The sequence below is a fragment of the Corella eumyota genome, chromosome 3, assembly GCF_963082875.1.
Source record: "Corella eumyota chromosome 3, kaCorEumy4.1, whole genome shotgun sequence".
NCBI lineage: Eukaryota > Metazoa > Chordata > Ascidiacea > Phlebobranchia > Corellidae > Corella > Corella eumyota.
This window is the reverse complement of record NC_137492.1, coordinates 3143881-3169496: the sequence shown is the minus strand read 5'-3', so window position 1 is coordinate 3169496 and position 25616 is coordinate 3143881. Positions and strand designations below refer to the sequence as shown.

Sequence of the window (25616 nt, the reverse complement as noted above, 5' to 3'; positions counted from 1 at the left end):
AAGTTAGTTAAGTTTATAAATAAACCATATATATAAACTCAACAAGAAAATATTTAGTTTATTTTATTAAAATACCATACTAAAACTGTTAAAGTGCAGTTTAAGCAAGATAAATTGCATAAGTTTTAGTAAGAGGATAAAAGAAAATATTACGATTTTCATGACTCTATGTACACGTATAAGTGGGAAATTTTAACAGCGTTCCGTATTCCACAAAACTCATTGAAATTTGCTTGTAATGTTAACGACATGTGTTTTTTTATAAAAATAAATAAGGAACTATTATTCTTAAGAGCAATTATTAATAAAGCAATCGAAAGTGTTATGTAGAAAAATATCATATACTTAAAAGTAAATAAATAATTGATCATCTGTAATACCTGAATATCAAAACTTCTGACTGTCTGACTGTCTGAAAAAAACGTAAATATATTTTTTATATTCAGATATTAGAATTTAGGAAAATGGCACTGTTGTGGCTTCTAAATGTAATTTTGTCAAGCACTCTATTTAAACTAGGCTTATTGATTTACTGTCTGATACCTGTTGTAATTAAATTCTACCCAAAAATTATAACCTACGGTACTTTTCTGAATTTTGTTTGCCCCCCAACTCATTCTCGGAAACTATGCACCCCTGAAAAAATATGGAAAAATGTCAGGGGGGTTACTAATCACACTATCAACAGCGAAAAAGGAATAAAATTAGGGTTATGGCATATTTCTCCCCAGAATACGACAGAATCTTTAGCAACTGCAAAAAAAGTAATGTTATATTGTCATGGCAATGCGTTTCATAGAGGATATGGCCATCGGCAGAACATTTACGAAATTTTCAGAAAAGAAGGATATCATGTGGTGGCATTTGATTATCGTGGATTCGGAGACTCAACTGGAGAAGTGAGTGAAAAAGGAGTAATATATGACACCATAAAAGTCTATGAATGGGTTTTGGAGCAGATTAATCAACAGAAATGTGATTTGTATATTTGGGGCCATTCTTTAGGTACCTTCATAGCAACTGAGGCATGCTTAGCAATTCAAAATAATTCCGAACTCAAGCAGCCAGAAGGAATATTTCTAGAATCCCCATTTACCAATTTTTCTGATATGGTTCATGGTTACCCCTTGTCAAAAATTTGGTTCAAAATTTACCCTGGAAAATGGTTTACCGAAATGTTTTACGAAGCGATCTCCAAAAATAATCTGCAATGTAACACGAATGAAGTGATCATGAATTTAAATCATCATTTCATGATATTTCATGCGAAAGATGACACCACAGTTCCATATCATCTTGGTGAAAAGTTGTTTCACGAGATGTTGGGTAGCGAAAAGTGCCAAGCAAAATCAGTTAAATTTGTAGCGTTTAAAGCAGAGCATGGGCATGGCCACAATCATATTCACGAATCTCAAAAATATCCCGAGTTTATAGGCAAAATGGAAAATGTAAAAATCTCTAGTAACAAGTTCATGTTTGTGGAAGTTTAAATTACATTCTAAAAATTTTAATCATCATATTTATACTCATTGTTATTGTTCATTAAATGTTGTATGTATAGTAGTTTTTATTTTTATATTGTTATTATTTTAAGCAATGGGTCATTTAAACTGTTTTATCGTTGCTGTTCAAGGGACTATACTGTTGTTGCATTTCTTAGGCCATTAAAATACATAAAAAAATCAAAAAAAATTGATAAAAAAAAGTTTTGATGTAGTATAATATTTATGAAGCTGTGTTGTTGTGCAATTTTTTGTATAGTTTTACACCCCGATTTTCTAAGTTGTTTTATTTTTTGTTAATGAATTGTTTTCTACCAAACTTTTACATTCTACCTTTTTCAATAGAACAATTTTAACAATAAAAAATGCTATGGATTATTTTTTTATATTTAATATTTTACATTACGCTGTTGCATTAATATTCTTCACATATGTGTATTGGGCTGTAGTATACAGTTATTCCTATTGTTAATTCCTCAATATTTAATATACCTGTGTTATTCTTACTACACTGTTTATTTTATGTTTACTCAGATTGTGTATAAAAAAAATTTGTTGAATTTTTTCAAAATTTTTTTTTGAAATTTTATAAATGTCGGCACAAGAAGAGGAAGAATTTTTTGACACAGAGGAAAGTCTGGATCCAACTGTTCAGAATATTCTAGATCAAACTTCGTTGAAGTGGATTTTTGTTGGAGGCAAGGGTGGGGTGGGAAAAACAACTTGCAGGTATTTTGATTTTTCTACATATTTTAAAGTAAGTGTATTACAAAACTTTTAAGAATAACACAATTGGCATAAGATGAGGCAAAATGTCATGTTATAAAGATTTTTTTCCTAAAATCTGTTTTATAGGCTATTGTGTTAAGCTTTAAAAATTGTTATACTTCTACAATGCAACTATTTTAAATATCATTTTCTTATTTTAAATATCATTTTCTTGTCAACTGTATTAATGTCCATTTGAACAACTTTTTATATTACTACACTTTTATCAATGTTGCAATTTTTCCTATAAACCTAATAGAAATGATAGGCTTATTGAATTTCTTTTTAATTTTAAACACCTGATTTTGTATTTAGATACTCCAAAACTATTTTTACCCTGTTAAAACTTTAATTAAAAATTATTTGTGCTAATATCATATTTCTGTTATCTTATAAATAAAAATATTTTTTAGACGCCGTTGGAATGAATTTAATTTTTTTTAAATATAAGACATTTTTTATTAACATTTGTTAAATTGTATATATATATACTTATAAGATTAATATTTTTCTACTACTAATTTCGTTTTTTTTCTTAGTTGTAGTCTTGCCGTACAACTTTCAAAATGTAGAGATCGAGTTCTAATCATCTCAACTGATCCTGCTCATAATGTCTCCGACGCTTTTAGTCAAAAGTTTTCAAAAGTTCCGACGAAGGTGACTGGATTTGAGAATTTGTTTGCGATGGAGATTGATCCCAATTTGGGGATCGCTGAACTTCCGGATGAGTTGTTAGATGAAGAGTCAGGTAGGAAGTTTAGCAAAATTTGCATATTGATCCCTTAATAGTTTAATTTGTTTTTATAGTTATTAATATAGATTTGACCTAAAAAAAAATATATATATATATATAAAATAATATTACATAATTCTAATTTAAAAAATTTTCAATTTTCTTACCTTTTCAACCACACTTTATATCATAACTTTATTATATATACTGTTTTTTGTTGCTATTTTACTATTTAAATTGTTGATTTTTTTTGATTTTTGTAAACAATAATTTTTGATTTAGGTATTCTTGGTGCTGGAAAAAAATTGCTTTCAGATTTTGTATCAGCTTTTCCTGGTATTGATGAAGCAATGAGCTATGCTGAGGTTATGAGGTGAAAAAACATAATTTATTTCATTTTTTAAACTTGTATTTCAACTCTTATTTAAATTATTCATCAGAAATAGAATGTACTAAAATTTTGATTAACTTGTGTGTTTTATTGGTACTATCTACGAACACCTCTGGTTATAACTAGTCAATAGCCCGCCCTACATTCAATATTCCAATTGACATAAGAGGGTTTAACTTTCGACCAATTTTTTTTGCAATAAGCACCACAAATGGCAGTTTTTTTTGCAGGGTTATAGTCGGACATACATATTTATATGTGTGTTGTCCACCAAGCTCAATTACATATAGATTCACTAACGTTGTATAAGGTATATATAATGTAAGAACTATACATTTCTATTCAGATTGGTTCAAGGCATGAATTTTGATGTCGTAGTGTTTGACACTGCACCAACCGGTCACACTCTACGATTACTTAAGTTCCCTGCTGTTGTTGAACAGGGTCTTGGAAAGTTACTCAAAGTCAAAAACACTTTAAGCCCGTTTATATCACAGGTACATTAAATCCAAAACTTAAAAAAACAAACAAAAAATAAATTTTATAAAATTTTTCATTTTTAAAAATTTTTGTTAATAAGATTGTAGCAGTATATATAGAGTATGCCTATATAATATTATTTGTTTATTATAATATATGTTATTTATTGTTATTAGCTTGGTGGTATGGTTGGTCTTGGCCCTGAAATGAATGCTGAAAACATGAGCTCAAAGCTAATGAAAATTTTACCAACCATTCAGGAAATAAACAAACAATTTAAAGATGCTGTAAGTTATTAAATTTCATGCTGCTCTTGTGTTTTTAACAGTTAGTTATGTGTTCTATAAATAAAATCTTAAAAAAATCAGTATTAAAACATTTATCGTACAAAAACTTTGGCCACTTTTGTATGTTAATGATCATCAGGTTATTAAACTGCCAAACATTTTTGGCTTGGCAGAAAATAATTTATAGCATTTTATTCTAAAGTGCTCCTACATTAGAGCAGTGGGAATCGAATTCAGGGCCACTTATACTAAAGCCAAGTGTTCTAACCACTACACCACATCACTAGCAAGTTTTAGAGACATTTTCATAAAAAACTTCTCAATTTTATTATCAAATTTTTATTTTTTTAGAACCAGACCACATTTGTCTGTGTTTGTATCGCTGAATTCTTATCGTTATATGAAACCGAGCGGTTAATTCAAGAGTTGGCAAAAATAGGAATCGACTCGCACAATGTTATTGTTAACCAAATTTTATTTCCTCAATCTGGGAAACCTTGTGGTCTATGTGCATCGCGGTGTAAATTACAAGCCAAGTATTTAGAACAAGTAAGCAAAATTTAGTTGTATACTCAGCATATATAAATGTTTAAAAATACTTTGTATAAAACCGTTTATTGAAATTTGGGACGGTTTTTGTGAGTATTTTTTTATATTTGACTCTTATATTTTAAAGGATTCTAAAAGTTACTTAAATTTTAGTGATATATACAGATATTTTTTTTTAAACTAATATCTTAATATATTTATTTCAATGTTAAATTTTGGTTAATTTTTTGTAGATTGAAGACCTCTATGAAGATTTTCATGTTGTTAAAACCCCATTACTTGAAAGTGAAGTAAGGGGAGTTGAAAAAGTTAAATCATTTTCTAAACATCTTGTTGAACCTTATAAGGCACCTTTAACCTAATACTTTATAAAGTTATCTTTCTATTTTTTTGATATAGTTTAATCATTTATTTAATTACTGGTTTTGTAATATAGTCTTTGGTAAATTTTTGTAATATTATTTTGAAACACGCTTGAGATGCTTACAATAAAATAATTTTATTAAAAATTTTTACAAAATTTTAGTATGGTATATTTATAGTTATAATGAATTTATTAAATTTTTGAAAGATCGCCAAACTTAAAATTTTGTATTAAAATAGAAGCTTATAGTCTTAACTAAAAATCACGAAAATAAAGTTTTTGAAAATATGCAAAGTTGCCAAACCTAAAATCTTATATTAATTTAAAGACGTTTAGATGACTTATTATAGGCTGTAAGTGCCTTTTTTGCAAAACAAATATCAAAGTTTTTTTTTTTTTAATTTCGTTATCCGTTTTTTTTTTACCGAATGATGATGCACGAGAGTCGTTTTTTTCCATAAAAACATGATTTTTAAATGATTTCGATCAATTTAAAAACGTTCAGATGACTTATAATAGACTGTAAGTGCCTTTTTTGCAAAAAAAATTAGCAAACTTTTTTTTGGTTTTTGGCCAAATTTAGCAAAAATACCAAGGCTTATATTATACCCTTGTAGAAAATGCCAAAATCCGCTGTTTTGGAAAGAAAAAATAGATCGCCAAAATTTGTTAAAAAAATGATTTTGTGAAATTTTGGATGACTAACAGTAGATTGTAAGTGCCTTTTTTTGCAAGAAAATGTTGAAATTGCTTTTTTAAATTATTTGTTATTCGTTTTTTTATCGAAAGATGATGCACGAGAGTCGTTTTTTTCCATTTTTTATTTTTCGATAAAAACATGATTTTTAAATGATTTAGATTTATGTTTTAAAAACTAATTTTAAAACGGATTAAAGATAAGTGCTTTAGGCATTCAAAGTTTTACGAATAATCGCTCTCGGCCTGCAAAATTTTTAATTAAACTGCGGGGAGTGTGCAGCGTAAAGCCCGCGTATACTTTTAACGCAAGACCATATTTACCAATATTCAAAATGAAATTTGGCAAAAAGTAAAAAAGTTTTAACCTGTTGTTAAGATAAATATATATGTTAATTTTTAGAATATTTATTTTTTTTAAATACTGTTATCTTTTTATTTCCTAAAAGCGCTCGACTTTGACGTTTTATTCTCCATGTTTCGTTTTTTTTTTTCAAAACCTAAAATTTTATATTTTATAAGACGCGCATTGGCCTAACTAAAATTCAAGATAAAACATTTCGCGAAAATTTCCAATAGCAAAAAAGTTAGAGCTAATTTTTATTTGGGTTTAATTAGGTCACGTGATATTTTTGGTCATTGATATTGCATATAAATTTTTGAAATAAAAAAAATTTTAAATCGAAAAATAATTATTCTGTTAGAACCGCATAGGTCCAATTAACGTGTTTACAAAATATTTAAAAAAAAATATTAATATTCATAAAAGTTATGACACTTTTATTAAAAATTGATGAAATCTCAAAACCTAAAATTTTATATTTTATTAGACGCGCATTGGCCTAACTAAAATTCAAGATAAAACATTTTGCGAAAATTTCCAATAGCAAAAAAGTTAGAGCTAATTTTTATTTGGGTTTAATTAGGTCACGTGATATTTTTGGTCATTGATATTGCATATAAATTTTTGAAATAAAAAAAATTTTAAATCGAAAAATAATTATTTTGTTAGAACCGCATAGGTCCAATTAACGTGTTTACAAAATATTTAAAAAAAATATTAATATTCATAAAAGTTATGACACTTTTATTAAAAATTGATGAAATCTCAAAACCTAAAATTTTATATTTTATTAAACGCGCATTGGCCTAACTAAAATTCAAGATAAAACATTTCGCGAAAATTTCCAATAGCAAAAAAGTTAGAGCTAATTTTTATTTGGGTTTAATTAGGTCACGTGATATTTTTGGTCATTGATATTGCATATAAATTTTTGAAATAAAAAAAATTTTAAATCGAAAAATAATTATTTTGTTAGAACCGCATAGGTCCAATTAACGTGTTTACAAAATATTTTTAAAAAAATATTAATATTCATAAAAGTTATGACACTTTTATTAAAAATTGATGAAATCTCAAAACCTAAAATTTTATATTTTATTAGACGCGCATTGGCCTAACTAAAATTCAAGATAAAACATTTTGCGAAAATTTGCAATAGCAAAAAAGTTAGAGCTAATTTTTATTTGGGTTTAATTAGGTCACGTGATATATTTGGTCATTGATATTGCATATAAATTTTTGAAATAAAAAAAATTTTAAATCGAAAAATAATTATTTTGTTAGAACCGCATAAGTCCAATTAACGTGTTTACAAAATATTTAAAAAAAAATATTAATATTCATAAAAGTTATGACACTTTTATTAAAAATTGATGAAATCTCAAAACCTAAAATTTTATATTTTATTAGACGCGCATTGGCCTAACTAAAATTCAAGATAAAACATTTCGCGAAAATTTCCAATAGCAAAAAAGTTAGAGCTAATTTTTATTTGGGTTTAATTAGGTCACGTGATATTTTTGGTCATTGATATTATTGCATATAAATTTTTAAAATAAAAGAAAATTTAAATCGAAAAATAATTATTCTGTTAGAACCGCATAGGTCCAATTAACATGTTTACAAAATATTTAAAAAAAATATTAATATTCATAAAAGTTATGACACTTTTATTAAAAATTGATGAAATCTCAAAACCTAAAATATTATATTTTATTAAACGCGCATTGGCCTAACTAAAATTCAAGATAAAACATTTTGCGAAAATTTGCAATAGCAAAAAAGTTAGAGCTAATTTTTATTTGGGTTTAATTAGGTCACGTGATATATTTGGTCATTGATATTGCATATAAATTTTTGAAATAAAAAAAATTTTAAATCGGAAAATAATTATTCTGTTAGAACCGCATAGGTTCAATTAACATGTTTACAAAATATTTAAAAAAAATATTAATATTCATAAAAGTTATGACACTTTTATTAAAAATTTATGAAATCTTAACGCGCATTGGCCTAACTAACATTCAAAATAAAACATTTCGCGAAAATTTTTAGTAGAACAAAAGTTTGACCTAATTTTTATTTCGCGTTCAAATCGGTCACGTAATATTTTTGGCTATTGATATTGCATACAAATTTTTTTGTAAAAAAATTAAAAATTTTAAATTAAAAATTAATTGTTCTGTTAGAACCGCATAGGTCTAATAAACGTGTTAACAAGATATTTTTCGAAAATATTGATATTCATAAAAGTTATGACATTTTTATTACAAATTTATAAAAATTCAAAACCTTAAATTTGATGCACGAGAGTCGTTTTTTTCATTTTTTATTTTTCGATAAAAACATGATTTTTAATTGATTTAGATTTAAATGGAAGCGTGATTTTCAACTAAAATTTAAGATAAAACATTTCTTGAAATTATTTTATAGCAAATATTAAATATATATCAGAGTTATGACAACTTTATTAAATTTTTGCAAAGTTGCCCAAACTGAAATCTTGTATTAAAAAAGAAAGGGTATAGTTCTAACTAAGATTTAAGTTAAAACACTTTTTGAAAACATTCAGTAGAACAGAAGTTATAGCATTTTTATAACTCAACCTAAATACGTGTAAATGTATAGAATAGTCAAGTTAGTAATATATTTTTAAACTAAATTATTTAAAATTTTGTGTATATAAATTCTACATATATTACCAATTACATAAATGTTAAAATTATTTCAACTGTTTAACTACAATTTATATTTTACTGGTAAGTAGAAACAATTTTCCTATAATGCTGTTGGGCAAACCTTACACTAGCAACCAGTTTCACGAATGACTTCTTATCGTTAGCCTAAAGAGCAAATAAGCGAATGTCGCGCTGATAATACAATTAACAGTTTTCTGAAAAAGGGTTGTGTTATATTAAAACACTTGTGCTGTAATAAAAAATTAACATTATTAGTTTGTACTTAATACTATTACTAATTCTGTTACATAAAATCCAGAATTTATATTTGTAACTTTAAAAAATATATACTTTTCAAGAATAAGTTGGAACTAACGGATTACGTTATAATACCGAAATCGCTACTGTAATGCACTTTGGTACATAAAAAATAATTGGACCAAAATTTCGATAAAATGTCGACTTCAAACATTCTGGTGTAAACGTAATTTTTAAATCCTATAAACAATATAACATGTCCGTGTGAAAGTGATATTGCTTGTATTAAAAGAATAATAATAAAATGAAAATAAATTAAAGATTTTCAATCCAACGAGAAGCAGTCGAGGCAAGATGAGATAACCAAGATCGCTGAAAAAATAAATTAATAAAGTGAATAAATAATTCCAATTTTAGTCAAAGGCCATCTCAAGACAACTATTCAAAAAATGTCATATAATTAATAACATTTATTCGTTTTGTTATATATATACCGTTTTTCTAGGTATAATTATAGTCTAATAACATATTTGTTTTTTATTTTGGCCCAAACGGAATGTTTTAAAATTACTTTTTTGTTAGGATTTTTTAGTCATTAATCTGCGGATTGGTCTGCAGCAGTATGCCTAAGTACGCTAGTGCCTAACCTAAAGGCATCGCAACGTAAAAGCAGTAGGAACAAGGTATGACTATAACATTTAACGATTACCATAAATTAAATACAAAAAAGGAATTAGTAACGAACATATAAAAAAATTGACTTAAATATATTACCTTGGATTCTTCAGACGCTGCTTGTATCATTGATATTGACGTCATTTGTTGAAAGCGATTTTCTTGTACCATCACAAACGCGTTTTTGAGGCCCATTTGTCCAGCTTGTTCTGTGTCAACGTCGTATATCATAAACCTATCTAAAGCAATTGGTTGCCGATGTACAACAAGCATGCTACCGTCTTTAAATATCTCGTGGCGCTTAAGGCTGGAGGGTACTTCGGCTGTTCTCTACGTATTTTCAATATAGTAAGGTTAGTTTACTGTTAATATTATTTTTTATTGTAAATTTAAGTGTTCGTATTTAAGGCATAGCAAAGGGCAGCAGGGGTAAAGTGGCCAAAAACTTGTCTTCACTACATGAAGTCCTGAGTTCGATCACCACTGCTCTCATGTTGTAAGGCGCTATATACGGTATAAACCCCTGCTGAACCAACACTTAATCAGCAGCTTATATTTACCGGCAATTATAATCAATAATAACAAAAACTGACAAGGCAACTTGAGACTCGGTCAGGGTAACTGATGTTGCCTTATGTTCAGGTCGTGAGGTCGACCTTCTCACATCAAGGCTAAATTAATGTAAAAAAACACATTAATAATTAAATAGGAGGCCCAAAAATCATTAGAAAAGGTAGTTGCCATTCATAGAAACAACAAAAATAGTTAAATCTGTATTACAGATTTACATTTAATAACAACACAATCAATTTATTGGAATAAAAAAGTGTTTAAGCCTATAACTAACCCGTTTTCCCTTTTTCACTTTGGTGGTAAACATCAACAAGTCGTCGAAAAGTAAAGCGTAAATGTCAATGTAACGACCATTTTCTGCAAAAAAAACAAAAAATAAGATCAAAGAGATAAGGATTTAGAACAATGGGACCTTGTATATTAAAAAGGCGGTATGTTTAACTAAAACACAAAAAAGTACAAGAAAAGATCAAACGAAAAGATATTACCGACAAGGATCAGAGAGCCTTCAAATATAAGATCTCGGTTTGGGTTGGCCAACATTTTATCACAGGGTTGTTGAGATAACGTTTGACGCAAGTTCTGAAATGTTGCAATATTTTTTTAAATATTAAATTGATATTAAAATATGATAAAAATTAGGTATATTTCATATAAAAAAATAAGACTGCTCTTTTTTTTGTAAATCGCGTTTTTTAAATATATCTTTTAACACTTTTAACCCAATTAAAAAAAATATTATATTTGACTTTTTATTTACAATTATTAACAAATATAATTTACCTCTGGCAACACTGTTTTGGTGTCAATCTCACAGACTGAAGGCCATATCACAGAACTCTGAATATCTTGAAGTAATTGAAACTTAGTTAACCACGTAACCTTGCCTTCTAATGCCTCTGCAACAAAAAACATAACAAAAATAAATGTCAATTTTTTAATAATTTTCTGTCATAAAATTAAAAAAAAAACTAAACTTAATTCTACTTTAGGTTAATTTTTTTTTTAGAAATTTTAATATTACCACTTACTTAATGACTCTTTTACAATGCCTAAAGTCCCCTCAATTGAATTAATTTGTTCCTGGTCGTCGGTGTATCTTGCTATATGATCAAGTAACAAAGGATATTTGGTGATATGTTGGATTGGTGATACAAGAAAATCTATGAGTTGGAGTCGTTGACATCTTTCATTCCTCTCGCACCACTGTTGATACGTCAAAAAAAAAATTAAAAAAAATTGAAAATCACAAAAAAATTTTTTTTGAAATGTATTTGCCTAAAAACTAAAAAAAAATATCTTTGCGCTATCAAGAAAAATATTGTAATAAACATCTCAAATTTCTGCCTTAGCTAACTGTGCAAAAGTATTGTCAGCCTGAACACCATTAACATTACGTGTAAATCCCAATATGTAATTTAAAGATTTGACCATTAATACCTAATACCTTAATAAAGGTCGTAAATTCCGCGTTCGATTTCAGTTCATCTCTGTAATGCATAAAATTCTCGTAGGTTGTACAATATCGTTGGTAGGGCGGGCACATTACACTGTCGAACTAAAAACAAAAAACCATATAAATTTTAGTCAATTTGCATAGTACAAAATATGTGCTACATTATAACACACTTGCTTAATACCTTATGCTAGCAAATCTTGTGTTTTTACTTTTTACATTAAAAATATAAAGCCTATTTAAGAAACTTTAATATTATTTTGGTGCATATGTGACCATGGTTTTACCATTTAAAGTAATTTTAAATTTAATTAAGGTTAGATTAAGTTATATAACTTTAATATTTAAATAATAAAAATACAAGTTTACCAATGTGTTACCGTTTCAAATGCTGCTAGTATTGCATTCGTGTTTCCATACACATTTTCATCGCTTCCTTCAACCACATTCAACAAATCATGGCAGAACTTCATGTTGACCTGTCAGATAGAAATCAAGACTTTTTAACCATAATTGAAGAGTTGTTAAGGGTAATGGCAAAATGATTTGAAATTGTAAACATAAGCGTGTTATTTTTGTTTGTATGGTACGTTATGTAAGGCGTTAAGATGCGCGGTTATAGCAAAAAGGTTAGAAAAATAGTAAAAAATTAAAGACTGTCAGTAAATGTCAAATTAAATGTAGATTATATAACAAACCTGCAAATTCTTTAAAAAAAGTTGGCAAAATAGGTTAATACTGTCAAGTTTTACGTCAAGTTTGATCTAATCTTTATTCAATACATTTCTAAAAACATCCACCTATTTCCTGAAAATCTATTAATAGCCAACTACTTCCTATTTTTAAAAATAAAAAATTGTTTTGTTCGTTCTTGTACCTCGCATAATTGTTCAACATTTCCGAAAACGGATCTGGCATCCACTGATAACAGGAATCCGTCGCATTGTAATTCTTGTAGTGGTTCCAAGTATATCTAAAAATACACGATTTTTTTATCACACAGGTTTAAATACATTCATTATATCAGAACACTTGCAACACTACATGAAGTCGTTGGTTCGATTCCCACTGCTTTTATGCTGTAGCGTCCTTACGTAGGGCGCTATAAACAGTATAAACTTATGCTGAGCCAGCTTTTAATAAGCAGCATAATTATCCGGCAATTATAATCTATAATATCCCAAACTGCCAACTTGATACTTGGTTAAAATAACAAATGTTATAATATATATATCCTTTTAAGTCGGCTATGGCACATTGACAATAAATATATATATAAATAAACTTAACTTACCTCTTGCAAAACTGTAAGATGGTCAATCAAGTACGTTCTTTCAGAGTCAAATAACTCCCAGACCGCTTCAAGTCTTTTCTGTTTTCGAGTATTATCGAATATATTATTCGTGGATATTGAATCGACGAAACCGTTCTTTGATTCGTTTACAGTTACGCGATTAGGCACAGTGTTATGAGAATTGGGAAATTGGGAAATAAAATTGTTGAAATGTTTTAAACTGATAGCAAATTCGTCTTTTGGGATCGTACGATTTTCTCTTTTCTGCAAAAATGTCAAATTGGATTTAAAAATTCAAGTAAATACCGTATCGCTTACGGTAATCCTAATCCATGAGTATGCAGTAATTAGTATTACAAAATAATGCAAATATTATGTTAAGTGTTTAGGGATAGGTGTTTGTTACCACAAAATAAGGGATTAAATTTAAAACATGTTTTAAGTGAAAATTTAACATTTTGAATGTTTTGCCAAAATAGTAATATATTTTTTACATAACCAACCTAATAACTAGACAAAAAAACATTATTTTTAATAAAAGGTCACCAAGTTTTTGGCAATATTTATTTAAATATTTTGGATAGAATATTTATTTAAATATTTTGGATGTATATCCCACCTTTATATCTTTTAAAGCTTGTAGTCGATTCGACAAAGTGTTATCCCGATCCTTATATTTCCAATTTGCCAAGACGTCTTCTAATTTCATTCGTTCTTTATCTTTACCCTGAAGAAAATACAATTTTAAGGAAAACCACAAGTAAATTATTGTAGTCATGATATATTAGAGTTAACGTATGTTTTTTTTTATATATTTAAATAAATATAAATATTATGTTGCCTACCTTAAAGTTTAATTTGGGAAAATTCCATTTAGATCTTTTTAAATCTATAACGTATAAAATAGTACGCAGTTAGCAATAAGAATTAAGTAAAAAAGTTAGTAATGTATGATAAGTTTAGAAAAACAATTATATTTTTAAAGTTTTGTTTAGAAAGGTTACGAACCGACTAAAGAGTAACCAAACGGTTGATTTCGTTGAAGATTTGCAATTGTATCAGACAGGTCAGATAAATCAGAATCTGAATCAATAAAAAAAATAAATCAGACAAAAATACAAACTTCTATTTTTGATAAATGTTATTTTAATCTAACTAATTGAAAATCAAATAACTTTGCAAATCATAATATTTAACACTATGTGGCCACCAAAACTATTTAAAATTAGTTCTAAAATTCATACTTATTTTATAAAGTTATAACTTACCGGGCAATGTTGCAACCACTGCTGCTCTGCGAGAAACCGGTCTTAAACTTTCATGAATTTGATTGCTGAAATCTAAATTGTCCTTGATGTCACTGGTAAAAAAATCCATTTATTAGGGATTTTATAAAAGTGGTGTACTATTATTTTGTATAATAGTATATAGTAAAAGTTAATTGTATCAAAGGGCAAATTTTAAATTAATTTTAAAGCAAAAGCAGTTTTTAGTTTAGGTCTTCAGATTTTTTGTTGTAAAATAAGTTTAAAAATTTTTTAAATTAATACTTTATAACTGGCGAGTTATTTTCATTTTTAACAACTTCAGATCTTCTTCTAGTCTCCTCCGGTAGTCCAACCCGATCAAAGGACCCCCTGAAATATTAAAAAATAAATTTAAAACAAAAAAATTCAATTTTTTTGAGAAAACTAGCCATGACAGGATATGGTTACTAAAAGCACAAGTTGTCTTAATGTTTGTTGCTGTTATGTTGATTTCGACGTTTACTTGTAAACATTTAGAGTGTAATTATTCAGCCTTGACATTTGAGTTAACTTCATATTTAAATAAAGGTTATTATACGCTTACATAAAAATTAGAAAAAAAACTAACAAAATCTTTAAATTTAAAAAAATATATATATTATAGGTTTTAATTAATTAAATCTAGCGTTGGATTAAAAATCTTATCCATTTTAAATCTCCATTGTAATTGTATTAGAAGGTGTCTATGGAAGATAAAATCAACTTTTGAAATTTCTTTAAAAGTTAAAGCAATTTTACTTTGGCTTTAGGGCTGATTTAGAAAATGCACGAAAAATGCAGTCACGGTCAAAATTGAATGTGTTTATCACTAAAACATGGTCTATCAGCAAATCTAAACTACTAGAACGTAAATATTGGCGTTTTGGTTAAGTTTCTCCTGATTCCAGACCACACACTTTTAAAGAACAAACGAAACAGTTTAATAAACAAAATAACTACACGTATTGTAGGCCACGGTTGACAGACATTTAAATATAGTATTACAGAAAACGTACTAAACTTAAATCCCCTTAAATACTATATTAAGAAATCCAAAGTTTATTTTATAAGCACATAAGTTATAAAACTCATAATATAAATACATAATGTGCCCAAAATAAATTTCGTTTAATATAGTTTTGGTGTTGGTAACTAACCTAGATAAGCCAGAAGTATCATAACTCATTGTACGAAAAAGCTGCTTCTTTCGGTTGTTGTTTAAGTATTCAGCATTGATGTTAGTTTCAGACCGTGTTAGGAGTTTTTTTCTTGTCAGTCCTGCACTAAAATCTTTGCTTATTACGTCACGGGGATGCCAAATGAGTCTGACATTTTGCTGCGATTTATCAGAGTTTGAATTCATCGTAAAATTGTTTGGCAACTCTGAGTTCTCCTCCTTAATTTCGAAACAGTTAGTTTCCACCCTAGCCTCGTAACAACTGTTTAGTCTCTGTAGCGGCTTGTGACCCAGCGTTACTGGTGTGCTGGACGACATGCTTGCACTTCTACTAATCCTAGATGTTAGGTCACGGGCTTCAGTTTTAACTAGCATGTCATCGGGACATTTTTTAGTTTTCGAACGACGATTCCAGCCCATGCGTTTCATTATAATCTAACTTTTTTAATAAGCGTTTAAAGTTATGCCTAATCTAAATATTGATATATTGAAGGTTAAGCTATATATAACCTAGGATTACTTTATCTTAATTGCAATTCAATCAATGTATTGAATTTTACTACATTAGTATCAATTTTTTTTTATTTTTACGATATTTTATTTACACATAAAAAAGGTTAAACTACCGCTTCACATACATTTTTGCTTTTACATATAACAAACCCTTGCATGAACTTAATTAACAAACAAGTTACTACACCTATTTACTAACTATTATCTATTTTTCGCTTTAAAGCCTTACCACCTGCACTTGAAAATGCCTTAAAGCCCTTTTTTGAAATAAAACATAAAAGTTGGAACAGATAAAATTGTATTATCTCTTAAGTTGTTCTTCTAATGGATACACTAATACCTAATACGACGCAAATGCTGCCAATTTAATATTTAATTCTGAAATTTAGCTGAATAATTTATTGCCTATAAAACTTAATACTCTCACCCTTGCTATAATACCTAAATTAAAACTTTTTTTAAATATCCAAAATTCTAATTTTAAACATCTTTTTAGTGATATTTAATAATAATTTACATACGCCCTTAAAAAAACTTAACAAGTGTATTAGCCTGAAAAAAAATAATCTAATTTTTAAAGTCCCGTTTTAATGAAAACTGCCAAAGCGTAAAATATATTAATAAAAGGAAGTTTTACGTTAAATAAATAATCTGACGCCTATAGTTAATCTAATCTATTATCTCTGCGCTGTTATAATACATAGCTAAGCTAAAGCCTAATTTAAATTCGCAACATGTAAAAAAGTAAAAAGCTATATAGTTATTCTCTTAGCACAGAACAACATATATATCAATATCGTAAAAAAACAATTAAATTCGTTCTTCAGCCGAGCCTTCATTAGCGAACTCATTTATATTTGACTCTATTGTTCAATTACCGTCCCTAATTGCAAAACACAGTGACGTAATAACCTTCTTGGCATGATTTGAGATAAATATGTCACTCATATCCTTTCCAATTGACTACGTTTATAAAAAATGTTTATGTTTTGAATGTTACCAAATATAGCCTTGCTGAATTTAATGAAACTGGCTCAAACTGGGCGATTCTAGACTACGAAAACGTTACATTTGTATCTATCTGACTTGCTAATTAAATTTCAGCATCTTGGAGTTTTAGAACAACTAAATGTGATATTGATCGACTGCGTTTTGTTTAGAAAACCGACTCAAACTTTTCGATTCTGGTAAAGTTCATTTCGCTTCGGAATTTCACAACAATTTTATTGTCTGTCAAGACCATGGGATTTTTTTCCTTTTAATTTAAATTGAAATCTGTTTTTTATTTGTTTTTACAAAATCTACTGTAAAAAGTAAACGTTGTTACTACTCAGTTACTTTTCTGATTCAATAATAAGACAAAACATCAAGGATATATAGTTATATATCATTGGGTAATCACGCGTAAAGATGAAATGTTAAACGACTGGGGCAGGCAATACAAATACCTTATAATTACGTTCTTATGTACGAGCTCTAACTTTATAATAAAAGAACTTATTGTCATGCATTTTTTCTTTAATTTCAAACAAATACAATACAAGTGCCCTGTTAAAACATAAGCCTGTGCTTCAGGTATTAACTGTATACAACATGCAGCTGTTAGGATATGATAATGTGTGGGTTTTAGGTGTAATTTACAGAAAAAGGCTTAGCCAACGCGCGTCACAAATTAGCGAAATGTTACTTGCATTTAAGGAAAAATGCGCGCGTAATTGACATACGAGGTTATACTAAAAGCCCGTAACGTTTTTCAAGTGCGGGGACAAATATTGTGGTATTTATGCCTTAATAAAACGTGAGAATATGTTATTACGACGTAGAGTCACTCTCAAGGGCACTATAACATGTAATTTATTTGTAATAAATAAAATATATTGAACAAAAAAAAATTTGAAAAATATTGTCGAAAAATATTTTTAATTTTTTTTCAAATTTTCTAGCAAAATGCCAAACTTTTACGGTCGCCTAACTTTTGTTGTATTTTATTTTTACAGTTGACTGTTTCCAAAACAATAACGTAGTCGCTTTTCAATTACAAACCAAATATTTAAAGGTCAAGTAACTTTGTAATTGGATATTTATTCCTTAAATAAAAATTCACTTACCCTACGTTTGGCAAATTTCCGTTGATATTTTTAGACTTCTGATCAAAACCCTAACAAAAAAATAAACGTTAATTTTTCTTGATATCTTTAAAATAAATTTTTGTAAAAACATTGACTATAGTTTTACAATATTTAACCCCTTTCCAAATATGGTTATTGATTTAGTATAATGTTGTTTATTTAAATAGAAATTAAACCACAGCAGTTTACAGCTGTTCACGCCTATCCATAATTAAGGAACTCTATAAGAGCGAATACCCGTGTTTTAACAAGCATTTAAACACAGATTATAACATTCAGTCGCTAAAGGGTTTAACGTAGCTATTAAAAGTTTTAAAAAAAATAAAAACAAAAAATAAATATTTTGAACAATATAAAAATGAAGTTTATTTCTAAATTTTAATTTTAGTTTTTTGCAAGTTAAAAAATTAAACATACCTTATATTTTTTCGTAGCAATTTGTGAGTTTGTGCCTAAAAAAAATAAAAAAAAACATTAAAATTTAGAATCTCGTAATACCTAATTATAGGATCACAATTTTGTCTAAATAAGGTCACCAAAATATATTTTTATCGATCTTATTTCTCTAGTGTAATGTAATTTTTAACTATTTTTTTGGATATTATACAAAATCCACTTAAATGACCTTACAAGAAATGTATTACAGTACACAAATAAAAAAGTAAACTACTGACCATTTTTGGTTGGTAATCCATTGAAAATATAACCATCTGTGTCAAAATTTTCTTTTATTTTTCTTTGGAATCCTATAATGGGCGACGGGTTAGAAAAATCCTTTTCTACGACTGGTTTCATTTCCTTAAACAAGCAAATGAAAATAAGAATAACACTAGCGATAATATAGCACGCACTTTACTCTAACTACTACCTTATGTCATATCTCTACACGCTAACATGCAAAAGCCATTAAATTATCAATTCGCGTAATATGCTTGAAAAGGATGTGTACCTTTTTTTTCGGTTGAACTTTGTCGTTTTTTCTGTTGAAGGTCGGCGAGTTAGGCTCGGAGACTGACCGCCTTTCCCTTAGCGGTTTCAACTGGTTTAAAGGTTCGGTAAAGGCTGTCGCATTCGATACAATTTCAATTTGTTTTTCGGTATAATCCTTACACCTTTCAGGACGGATTAGGAAAGGCGTCGGGCGACTGATTTTGGCCGATTCAATAGTTAAGCTAAGGCTGGAGTTAGAGCTGTTATTATTTTTTGCATTATCGTACTTAGGTGATAGCAAACCGTGTCGCAATTCTGAGTCAGTTTTTAAAGAAGCCTGCTGGCCAAATAAATACTCCTGCGTTATTTCGTGGCCTGAATTTGTGAAAGACGAGGATTTAATGCTTTCTGGTGAAGAATTGGACAAAAAATTAGGCGCGTTTCGTGGTATGTCACCGTCACTTTCATTGGCGCTGCTTGTCGCTTCGGCATTTGTTGAAACGGTTGTTTTTCTTGCGCCTTTGTCTCTATTCAACCTTGGTCTAATAGCAGGCGGGTCGCTATTAGACCTACGCCTCATTTTAAGCCTTTCAAAATGATTTTGTCGGGCAGGCACTCGACGTGTTTTTTCATCGCTAAATTTTACCGTTTTAACGGAAGTTAAAATACTTGATGAAGTAGAACTTTGATTGTCGCTGCTGTCATTGGACGCCCTCTTGTCATTTTTTGAGCCGGGATTCTTAATTAATGTGGGTTTGGTGTGATTATTATTTTTTGGCAAGTCTTTACCCTCAAATTTGTTTTTGTCTAAATTTGGATTAGTTGATTCGACTGTGGTTTTATTTTCAGTTGTTTTTAAACGCGCAATTTCCGATTCTTCGCTTTTATTTACATGAGTAGGCTTTGGTTTGCTGCTCATGTAAAAAAGTTGGTTGGGCTTGAATTCCCTCTGAAACTCATGGAAACTGTGAGATTTCACCCCCATTTCATTGGCGTCCAATAAGCTTGACTTTTGATATAAAAATGTAGCGCTACTAGACTTGATGTTGTTTTTTTTGACACTTGGCATTTTCGAATTTGCATTTTTGTTTTGGTTTTTAAAGGTCTTGTCTTTCACAGTCTTCGAACTTAAGTTACTGGTTAAATGAGACGTAGCCTTCCGTCGTGACCCAATGCTGGATAAATCTCCAATTTTAATCTTTCTAGGCTTGATAGTATCCTTTCTAGGCAACTTATAAGCATTATTAGCCTTTTGCTCTGAAATAATGTGATTGGGTTTCGATATAGCTGGAGCGACATGGCGTTGGATTATTTTTCCGGTCTCCTTCGGTCTCATCAGGGCATCCAGTGCGTCCCAGTGACTCGGTGGTTGGATGACGTCATTTTTTGACGTCACATTTTGGCGACTTTTAGCCTTCATCTATACTGGCTGATATTAAAATAAGCTAATTAAACGTTTTTTACTAAAACATGGTTAAATCTTAGAAATAAAATATTTTTAATCTGTCCCAGCGTATTTATATACGTACTACATAAATGTACTTTCTTTACATAACATATAATACTTGGAATATCATTATGGCGGTTTTGACACGTGACATCGTTAATAAAAGAACTTTTTAAGTCAATATTTATCCTAAGTTAATTTCCTCCTATCCTATCATTTCTAAGATTTGGTCGTTAGTATTACAAAGCAGTAAGCGCCTTATTAACAATAGGCCTACCTGACAAGGTGTCTAACTTCAAAAGTTAAGTGACTTTCAATTTTTAATGACTGTCGTATTTTGTTTTGACATGTTGTGCCCGTTAAATATGTCAACCTTGTTTTATGGCCTATTTACCGGTCAATATACTCCGATGTGTCATACCGATTTAAGCGGCGTATAAATTATCTAGTACATTACTCTTGAATAAGCAAGCGCATAAAATTTTAACAATACATAATACTAGTAAATCCCTTTTAAATTTTCTTTAATATTTTATGTTTTATTTATATTATTACTCAATAATTATCCGAGCCTAATTTTTAACATACGATTTTCTTTTAAAGACAGATACTGTAAAACAACCCAATTATATTTGTTTATACCTACGTGCAATTACTTAGGCTATATATAAAGTAACACTAACTTAGGCAATATAGTAATTCTTTAATACACTAACCCAATATAAAGGCCGTTATCGTAATAATATAATGCTACAGTATATGAAATTAATCAATATATTTCTATTTAGGTGCACTAAGCGAGGTTTGAATTTAGTAAAGAAGTCAATATGTTAATTGTAAGTAATTTCTTTGATTTAAAACTTAATAAAATAATTGTTAAACAGAAAATGTATTGAATTGTATAATAGTAACTAATGGCATTACACATTTTAAATTAAATGTTTTAAAAAATGAAAAAAAATGTTAAATTTATTATTTTTTAAATGACCTCATGATATTATTAATTGTTTTCCCTATGACATTCCACAATACGTACTATTATGACGCAATAAATAAAGCTAACTGCGTCACGAAATTCTTGTGACAAATATTACGTCATTTAAATTGGGATAGGCCACTACAGAACAGTTAATAAAAACAAATTATAACAAATATTCTAACTGCGAATATTTTTTATTGTATTTTTTTATTTTATTTTTTTTTAATTATTGGCAAGTAAGTTAAAAATTTAGAATTATTTTTTTAATTATTTTTAGGAATCGAACCATTACTAACAAGTTAAACCATTTAATTCGAAAAGAAAGCGCCTTTAAAAACCTAGTCCATTTAAAATAATATATTTAACAGCATATTTACACCTATTTTACCACAAACGATCCTTAAATTTTAAAAATAAACATTTTTTATTGCCAATCAAATATTTGTTGTAAAAACATTGGTGAATTCGACTTAGTATTTTTTTGTATATAAATTTATCCTCGATGTGGAAAAGTCGCATGCGCGACTTAAACATAGAGTAACATCAGTTACCCCGACCCAGTCTCGAGTTGCCTGTGGCAGTTTGGGATATCATAGGGCTATAATTGCCCAGTAATTATGCTGCTGATTAAGTGCTTGCTCAGCAGGAGTTTATACCGTTTATAGCGCCTTACTCAAGAGCGCTACAGCATGAGATCGGTGGGGATTGAACCCAACAACCTTATGTGTGGTGTAGCGAGTGTTCTTACCACTACACCACGCTGCCGGCTAGTTGCAACCCTTAACCAGTTCAAGCTAGTTTTAAAATGCAAGCAAAACATTTTTACACATGTTCTGTTCCCACGTCTATTTTTAACAGCCTAATTAAGCATTTATTTATTTGTGTAACAATTAAGAACTTGTATATAAAACAACACTCATCATGTTTTGCGTAATAAACTGTAGACTGCCTTCAGTTAAACATAAATTAGCTTTTTAAAATTTTTCAAAAAAAAAGGAAAAAAACAACATTTGAAATTTTCAGTAAACTTTTTTTAAATTTTTTTTAGTGCTTGGGATCGTTTCTAGCTTTAAAATAAGATTATGAAAAGTTTTTACGTTTTACTTGGTTTGATCCTTTCTGTTTACGGATTTCCAAGAAATAATATCGACAGTAAGGCTTTACATAATATCTATATCTTCAGTTATGTACGTTCAGTTATGTTATGTCACTATAACACTTTTTTATGTTTAGATTACGTTATTACCTTGGACGCCCCATCTGGTACAATAACCAGTCCTGGTTATCCTAACGGTTACCAGTCATCAGATTCGGAGAGCTGGAAGTTAAGAGTTGTCGGAGCTGAATCTTACAGAATCACTTTTCATGATATGGACTTGGACCGTAATGGTTGTTACGACTACATTACGTTGTACGATGACGAAAACTTTATGGCACCTGGACGTAAATAATTTCATTTTTTAAAAGTTTTTATGTAAGGTTTCTAATAAGGACAAAATTTACCAATAAGTGGTGCCAAATTTTTTGTGGAAAAGAGTTAAAGTATTTTTGATTACATTTTTTTTATTGGGTAGAATTGTGATATTGTGACGTGTTTGAGCTATCTGTAAACGCCGGGTTCAAGGGCGAATAGTGTGACAACGGTGCTGCTCGAACCCAAAACCTTTCGGTCTGTAGTCCGCTGCCATGACCGCCCAACCATACTACCCGACTTGACTACATAATTTTCGTTTTTGCAGAAAACTTCTGTGATAAACCAGCCGGTGGTATTAGTATAATGAGAACATCTAAAATGACAGTTTCCTTCATGACTGCGGGCTCAAGTTTTGGAATGACAAGGGGAGCAGGGTTCAGTCTTTCCTATGTAGCAGAAGGAGCTAGTAAGTTTTAACCTATTTATAATAGAACTCTCCCCAAAAAATTTGTCCTAATCTTCATTTTTAGTTTTTTTATATTTTAAGGTGATAGGTTTTCGTATTTTTATTGAAGAAGGGTGTGCAGTTTGGACGTGTGTGAGCTATCCGTTAACGCCGGGCTAAGGCCGTATAGTGAGGCATTGGTGCGGCTCGAACCCTGAACCTTTCGGCCCGTTTGATGCCATGGTCGCTTAACAGATTACCGGACCATTCTTCATTTTTAAATTTTTGTTATTTTGACAGCTATTCCAACAGTGCCACCTACCGCCCCTCCCACTACTACGACCGAAGCTGCAACGGATCCAACCGTAACAACGGAACCCCCACAGACAACTACAGTCGGACAAGAGGTCACAACAACAGTCGGACAAACTGTCACAACTACAGTAGGAACGACCACAACAGTAGCACAAACAACAACAACCAATGGCGCGCCTTCCGGAGGCAACTTTCCACGTAAGAAGGTTTTAGCTTCTGATGACTTTTTAAAGATCATATTTTGTCTACAAACTAATATATTATATTAAAGCTGGTGGACAGGATGACAGTATGTGCGGCAACCAAGCCATCGAACCAGTCATTACTAACTTTGACTATAAAGAACAAGGTAACAGTGTATCTTACCAAGCTCCTTCCACCATGGTTGTTAATGGAGAAACTACTGTACCACACAGCTGGCCTTGGCAGGTAAGCGTAATGTGACAACCTCATGTTAAAACATTGGACATTACATTTAGAATACTATAAGTGCAATAGGCTAACAGTATATATATCATAAGGGGACAGAAGGGAAACTACATAGGAACAGTCTGGATAAAGGTTAAAGTCGTCTTTTGGTTGTAGGGACTAAAGTAAGGCTAGAAATTAATGTTTAACTAGTTTTCGTTGTAGGTTTCTCTTCAAGGATCGTATGGAAGTGCCTACTGCGGTGGTACTTTAGTTAGAGACCAATGGGTGGTTACTGCAGCTCATTGCGCTGCTTTAATATTGTAAGTACATCTTCAACTTAAATAAAGGTTCGGCCAGTAGTAGTAGTAGTAGTAGTAGTAGTAGTAGTAGCAAGTCAAGTATATTTGCGGGTGCTGCTCTTGATAAAGCTGTACCAAACGTTTTGTATGCTAACATAATGCTAACCAGTTTTTTTTTTAAATTTAAAGCGTTGGTACATACGGCTCTGACCAAGTCGCTCTTGGATATCACAACAAAAATTTGCAATCAGAACCAGGTCGTCAACTTATCGACGTAGCTCAAGTTATAGTTCATCCTCTATACGATACCCCAGACCGTAGCCACGATGTCGGTAAGCACAAACATTTACATCTTACCCTTTTTTGCAAAAATCTAGGGTATTATTTGTATATTTTGTTTTTCTTTAGCCTTGGTTAGAATGAAGACACCTGCAGTTTTGAGCGACACGGTTAACTTAGCTTGCATGGCCCATGGCGGATGGGAATTCCCCGCAGGAATGGAATGCGTGGTAACCGGATGGGGAGTAACAGTAGAAGGTTTGTTTTATTTCAAACTCGTAAAACAAATACAAAGATGTGCGCAATAATATTGAAAGATCAAACGCAATAAAATCATCCTTTTAGTAACGAATATAATTGGCTAAAGTTGGATCCCAAGAGCCTTAGGCCAACTTTTGTACAGAAAACTATGTTTTAGATGTAAGCTTATACAATTTCTTGCCGTTAACGATAAACTAACTGTCTAAGGTGGAAACAGAGGTACCAGTATCTTACAACAAGCACCTCTACCATTGTTGAGCGACCAGGATTGCTTCGATCTTTACCAACAAGCAAATCTTGACACCACACAAGACATGCAGTGCGCTGGGGGAGCTGGCAAAGGCGCATGCAATGTAAGGGGTCAAAAATAAATGCACCTTAAACTTGTACGTAATTAAACTTGTATTATTTTATATAGGGCGACAGTGGTGGCCCTCTTAATTGTTACGTCAACAACAAATGGTACCACATGGGTATTGTAAGTTTCGGTGAAGCGAATTGCGATACCGATATCGCAGGAGTTTTCGCAAGAGTTGCGGAACTCAGAAATTTTATCGACGCCAATTTACCGCCATTGTAAACTAGGCTTACGTTTGTTTTATGTTTTTTGTAAATTGATCTACAAAATAAAGCAAATTCTCAATGGCTAGACTGTAATTTTTTTTTGGTTTATAAACTAGAAAT

General features: G+C 29.9%; 4 protein-coding genes across 6 annotated transcripts; 3 read left to right on the top strand and 1 right to left on the bottom strand.

Annotated features, from left to right (window-relative positions):
* Positions 1 to 450: 450 nt before the first annotated feature.
* Positions 451 to 2037, top strand: LOC145746474 (lysophosphatidylserine lipase ABHD12-like). The gene has a single exon (XM_082564767.1). It carries the CDS (start codon positions 465 to 467, stop codon positions 1488 to 1490), a length of 1026 nt encoding a protein of 341 aa, XP_082420893.1. The 5' UTR covers positions 451 to 464; the 3' UTR covers positions 1491 to 2037.
* On the top strand, positions 2013 to 5275 carry LOC145746473 (ATPase GET3-like). The gene is made up of 7 exons (XM_082564765.1): positions 2013 to 2231; positions 2810 to 3018; positions 3286 to 3376; positions 3741 to 3891; positions 4051 to 4161; positions 4513 to 4710; positions 4944 to 5275. The coding sequence occupies exons 1-7, from the start codon at positions 2095 to 2097 to the stop codon at positions 5070 to 5072; spliced, it is 1026 nt and encodes a 341-aa protein (XP_082420891.1). The 5' UTR covers positions 2013 to 2094; the 3' UTR covers positions 5073 to 5275.
* A 4039-nt stretch (positions 5276 to 9314) lies between these two features.
* On the bottom strand, positions 9315 to 22850 carry LOC145746471 (pleckstrin homology domain-containing family G member 7-like). Of its 3 annotated transcripts, none has more exons than XM_082564762.1 (20): positions 22755 to 22850; positions 19102 to 20511; positions 18827 to 18950; positions 18570 to 18604; positions 18132 to 18181; positions 14598 to 14684; positions 14316 to 14407; positions 14056 to 14130; positions 13893 to 13936; positions 13667 to 13774; positions 13048 to 13311; positions 12631 to 12726; positions 12134 to 12232; positions 11745 to 11855; positions 11329 to 11503; positions 11081 to 11196; positions 10786 to 10879; positions 10572 to 10654; positions 9824 to 10054; positions 9315 to 9421 (listed from the first exon to the last, which is right to left on the bottom strand). In XM_082564762.1, exons 2-20 carry the CDS (start codon positions 20500 to 20502, stop codon positions 9365 to 9367), a joined length of 3342 nt encoding a protein of 1113 aa, XP_082420888.1. In that variant the 5' UTR covers positions 20503 to 20511; positions 22755 to 22850; the 3' UTR covers positions 9315 to 9364. The 3 variants fall into 3 exon arrangements, with proteins under 3 accessions (XP_082420888.1, XP_082420889.1, XP_082420890.1); XM_082564763.1 differs by lacking the exon at positions 22755 to 22850 and adding an exon at positions 20807 to 20906; XM_082564764.1 differs by lacking the exons at positions 18132 to 18181; positions 18570 to 18604; positions 18827 to 18950; positions 19102 to 20511; positions 22755 to 22850 and adding an exon at positions 15491 to 16752.
* Positions 22591 to 25512, top strand: LOC145745100 (chymotrypsin-C-like). Its single transcript, XM_082563094.1, has 10 exons — positions 22591 to 22660; positions 22742 to 22951; positions 23248 to 23388; positions 23668 to 23880; positions 23954 to 24111; positions 24316 to 24413; positions 24582 to 24724; positions 24801 to 24929; positions 25140 to 25285; positions 25351 to 25512. Exons 1-10 carry the CDS (start codon positions 22591 to 22593, stop codon positions 25510 to 25512), a joined length of 1470 nt encoding a protein of 489 aa, XP_082419220.1.
* The last annotated feature ends 104 nt before the right edge of the window (positions 25513 to 25616 follow it).

Excerpts from the sequence above, each read along its gene's own strand:
- LOC145746473 (XM_082564765.1), top strand. The coding sequence starts at position 2,095 with ATGTCGGCACAAGAAGAGGAAGAATTTTTTGACACAGAGGAAAGTCTG. Across the intron at positions 3,377-3,740 it reads AGCTATGCTGAGGTTATGAG|ATTGGTTCAAGGCATGAATT; the intron begins GTGAAAAAACAT and ends ATTTCTATTCAG. Across the intron at positions 4,711-4,943 it reads AAGCCAAGTATTTAGAACAA|ATTGAAGACCTCTATGAAGA; the intron begins GTAAGCAAAATT and ends AATTTTTTGTAG.
- LOC145745100 (XM_082563094.1), top strand. The coding sequence starts at position 22,591 with ATGAAAAGTTTTTACGTTTTACTTGGTTTGATCCTTTCTGTTTACGGA. Across the intron at positions 23,881-23,953 it reads TTCCGGAGGCAACTTTCCAC|CTGGTGGACAGGATGACAGT; the intron begins GTAAGAAGGTTT and ends ATTATATTAAAG. Across the intron at positions 24,414-24,581 it reads CATTGCGCTGCTTTAATATT|CGTTGGTACATACGGCTCTG; the intron begins GTAAGTACATCT and ends TTAAATTTAAAG.
- LOC145746471 (XM_082564762.1), bottom strand. The coding sequence starts at position 20,502 with ATGAAGGCTAAAAGTCGCCAAAATGTGACGTCAAAAAATGACGTCATC. Across the intron at positions 12,727-13,047 it reads ATCTTACAGTTTTGCAAGAG|ATATACTTGGAACCACTACA; the intron begins GTAAGTTAAGTT and ends GTGTATTTTTAG. Across the intron at positions 11,504-11,744 it reads AATTTACGACCTTTATTAAG|TGGTGCGAGAGGAATGAAAG; the intron begins GTATTAGGTATT and ends ACGTATCAACAG.
- LOC145746474 (XM_082564767.1), top strand. The coding sequence starts at position 465 with ATGGCACTGTTGTGGCTTCTAAATGTAATTTTGTCAAGCACTCTATTT.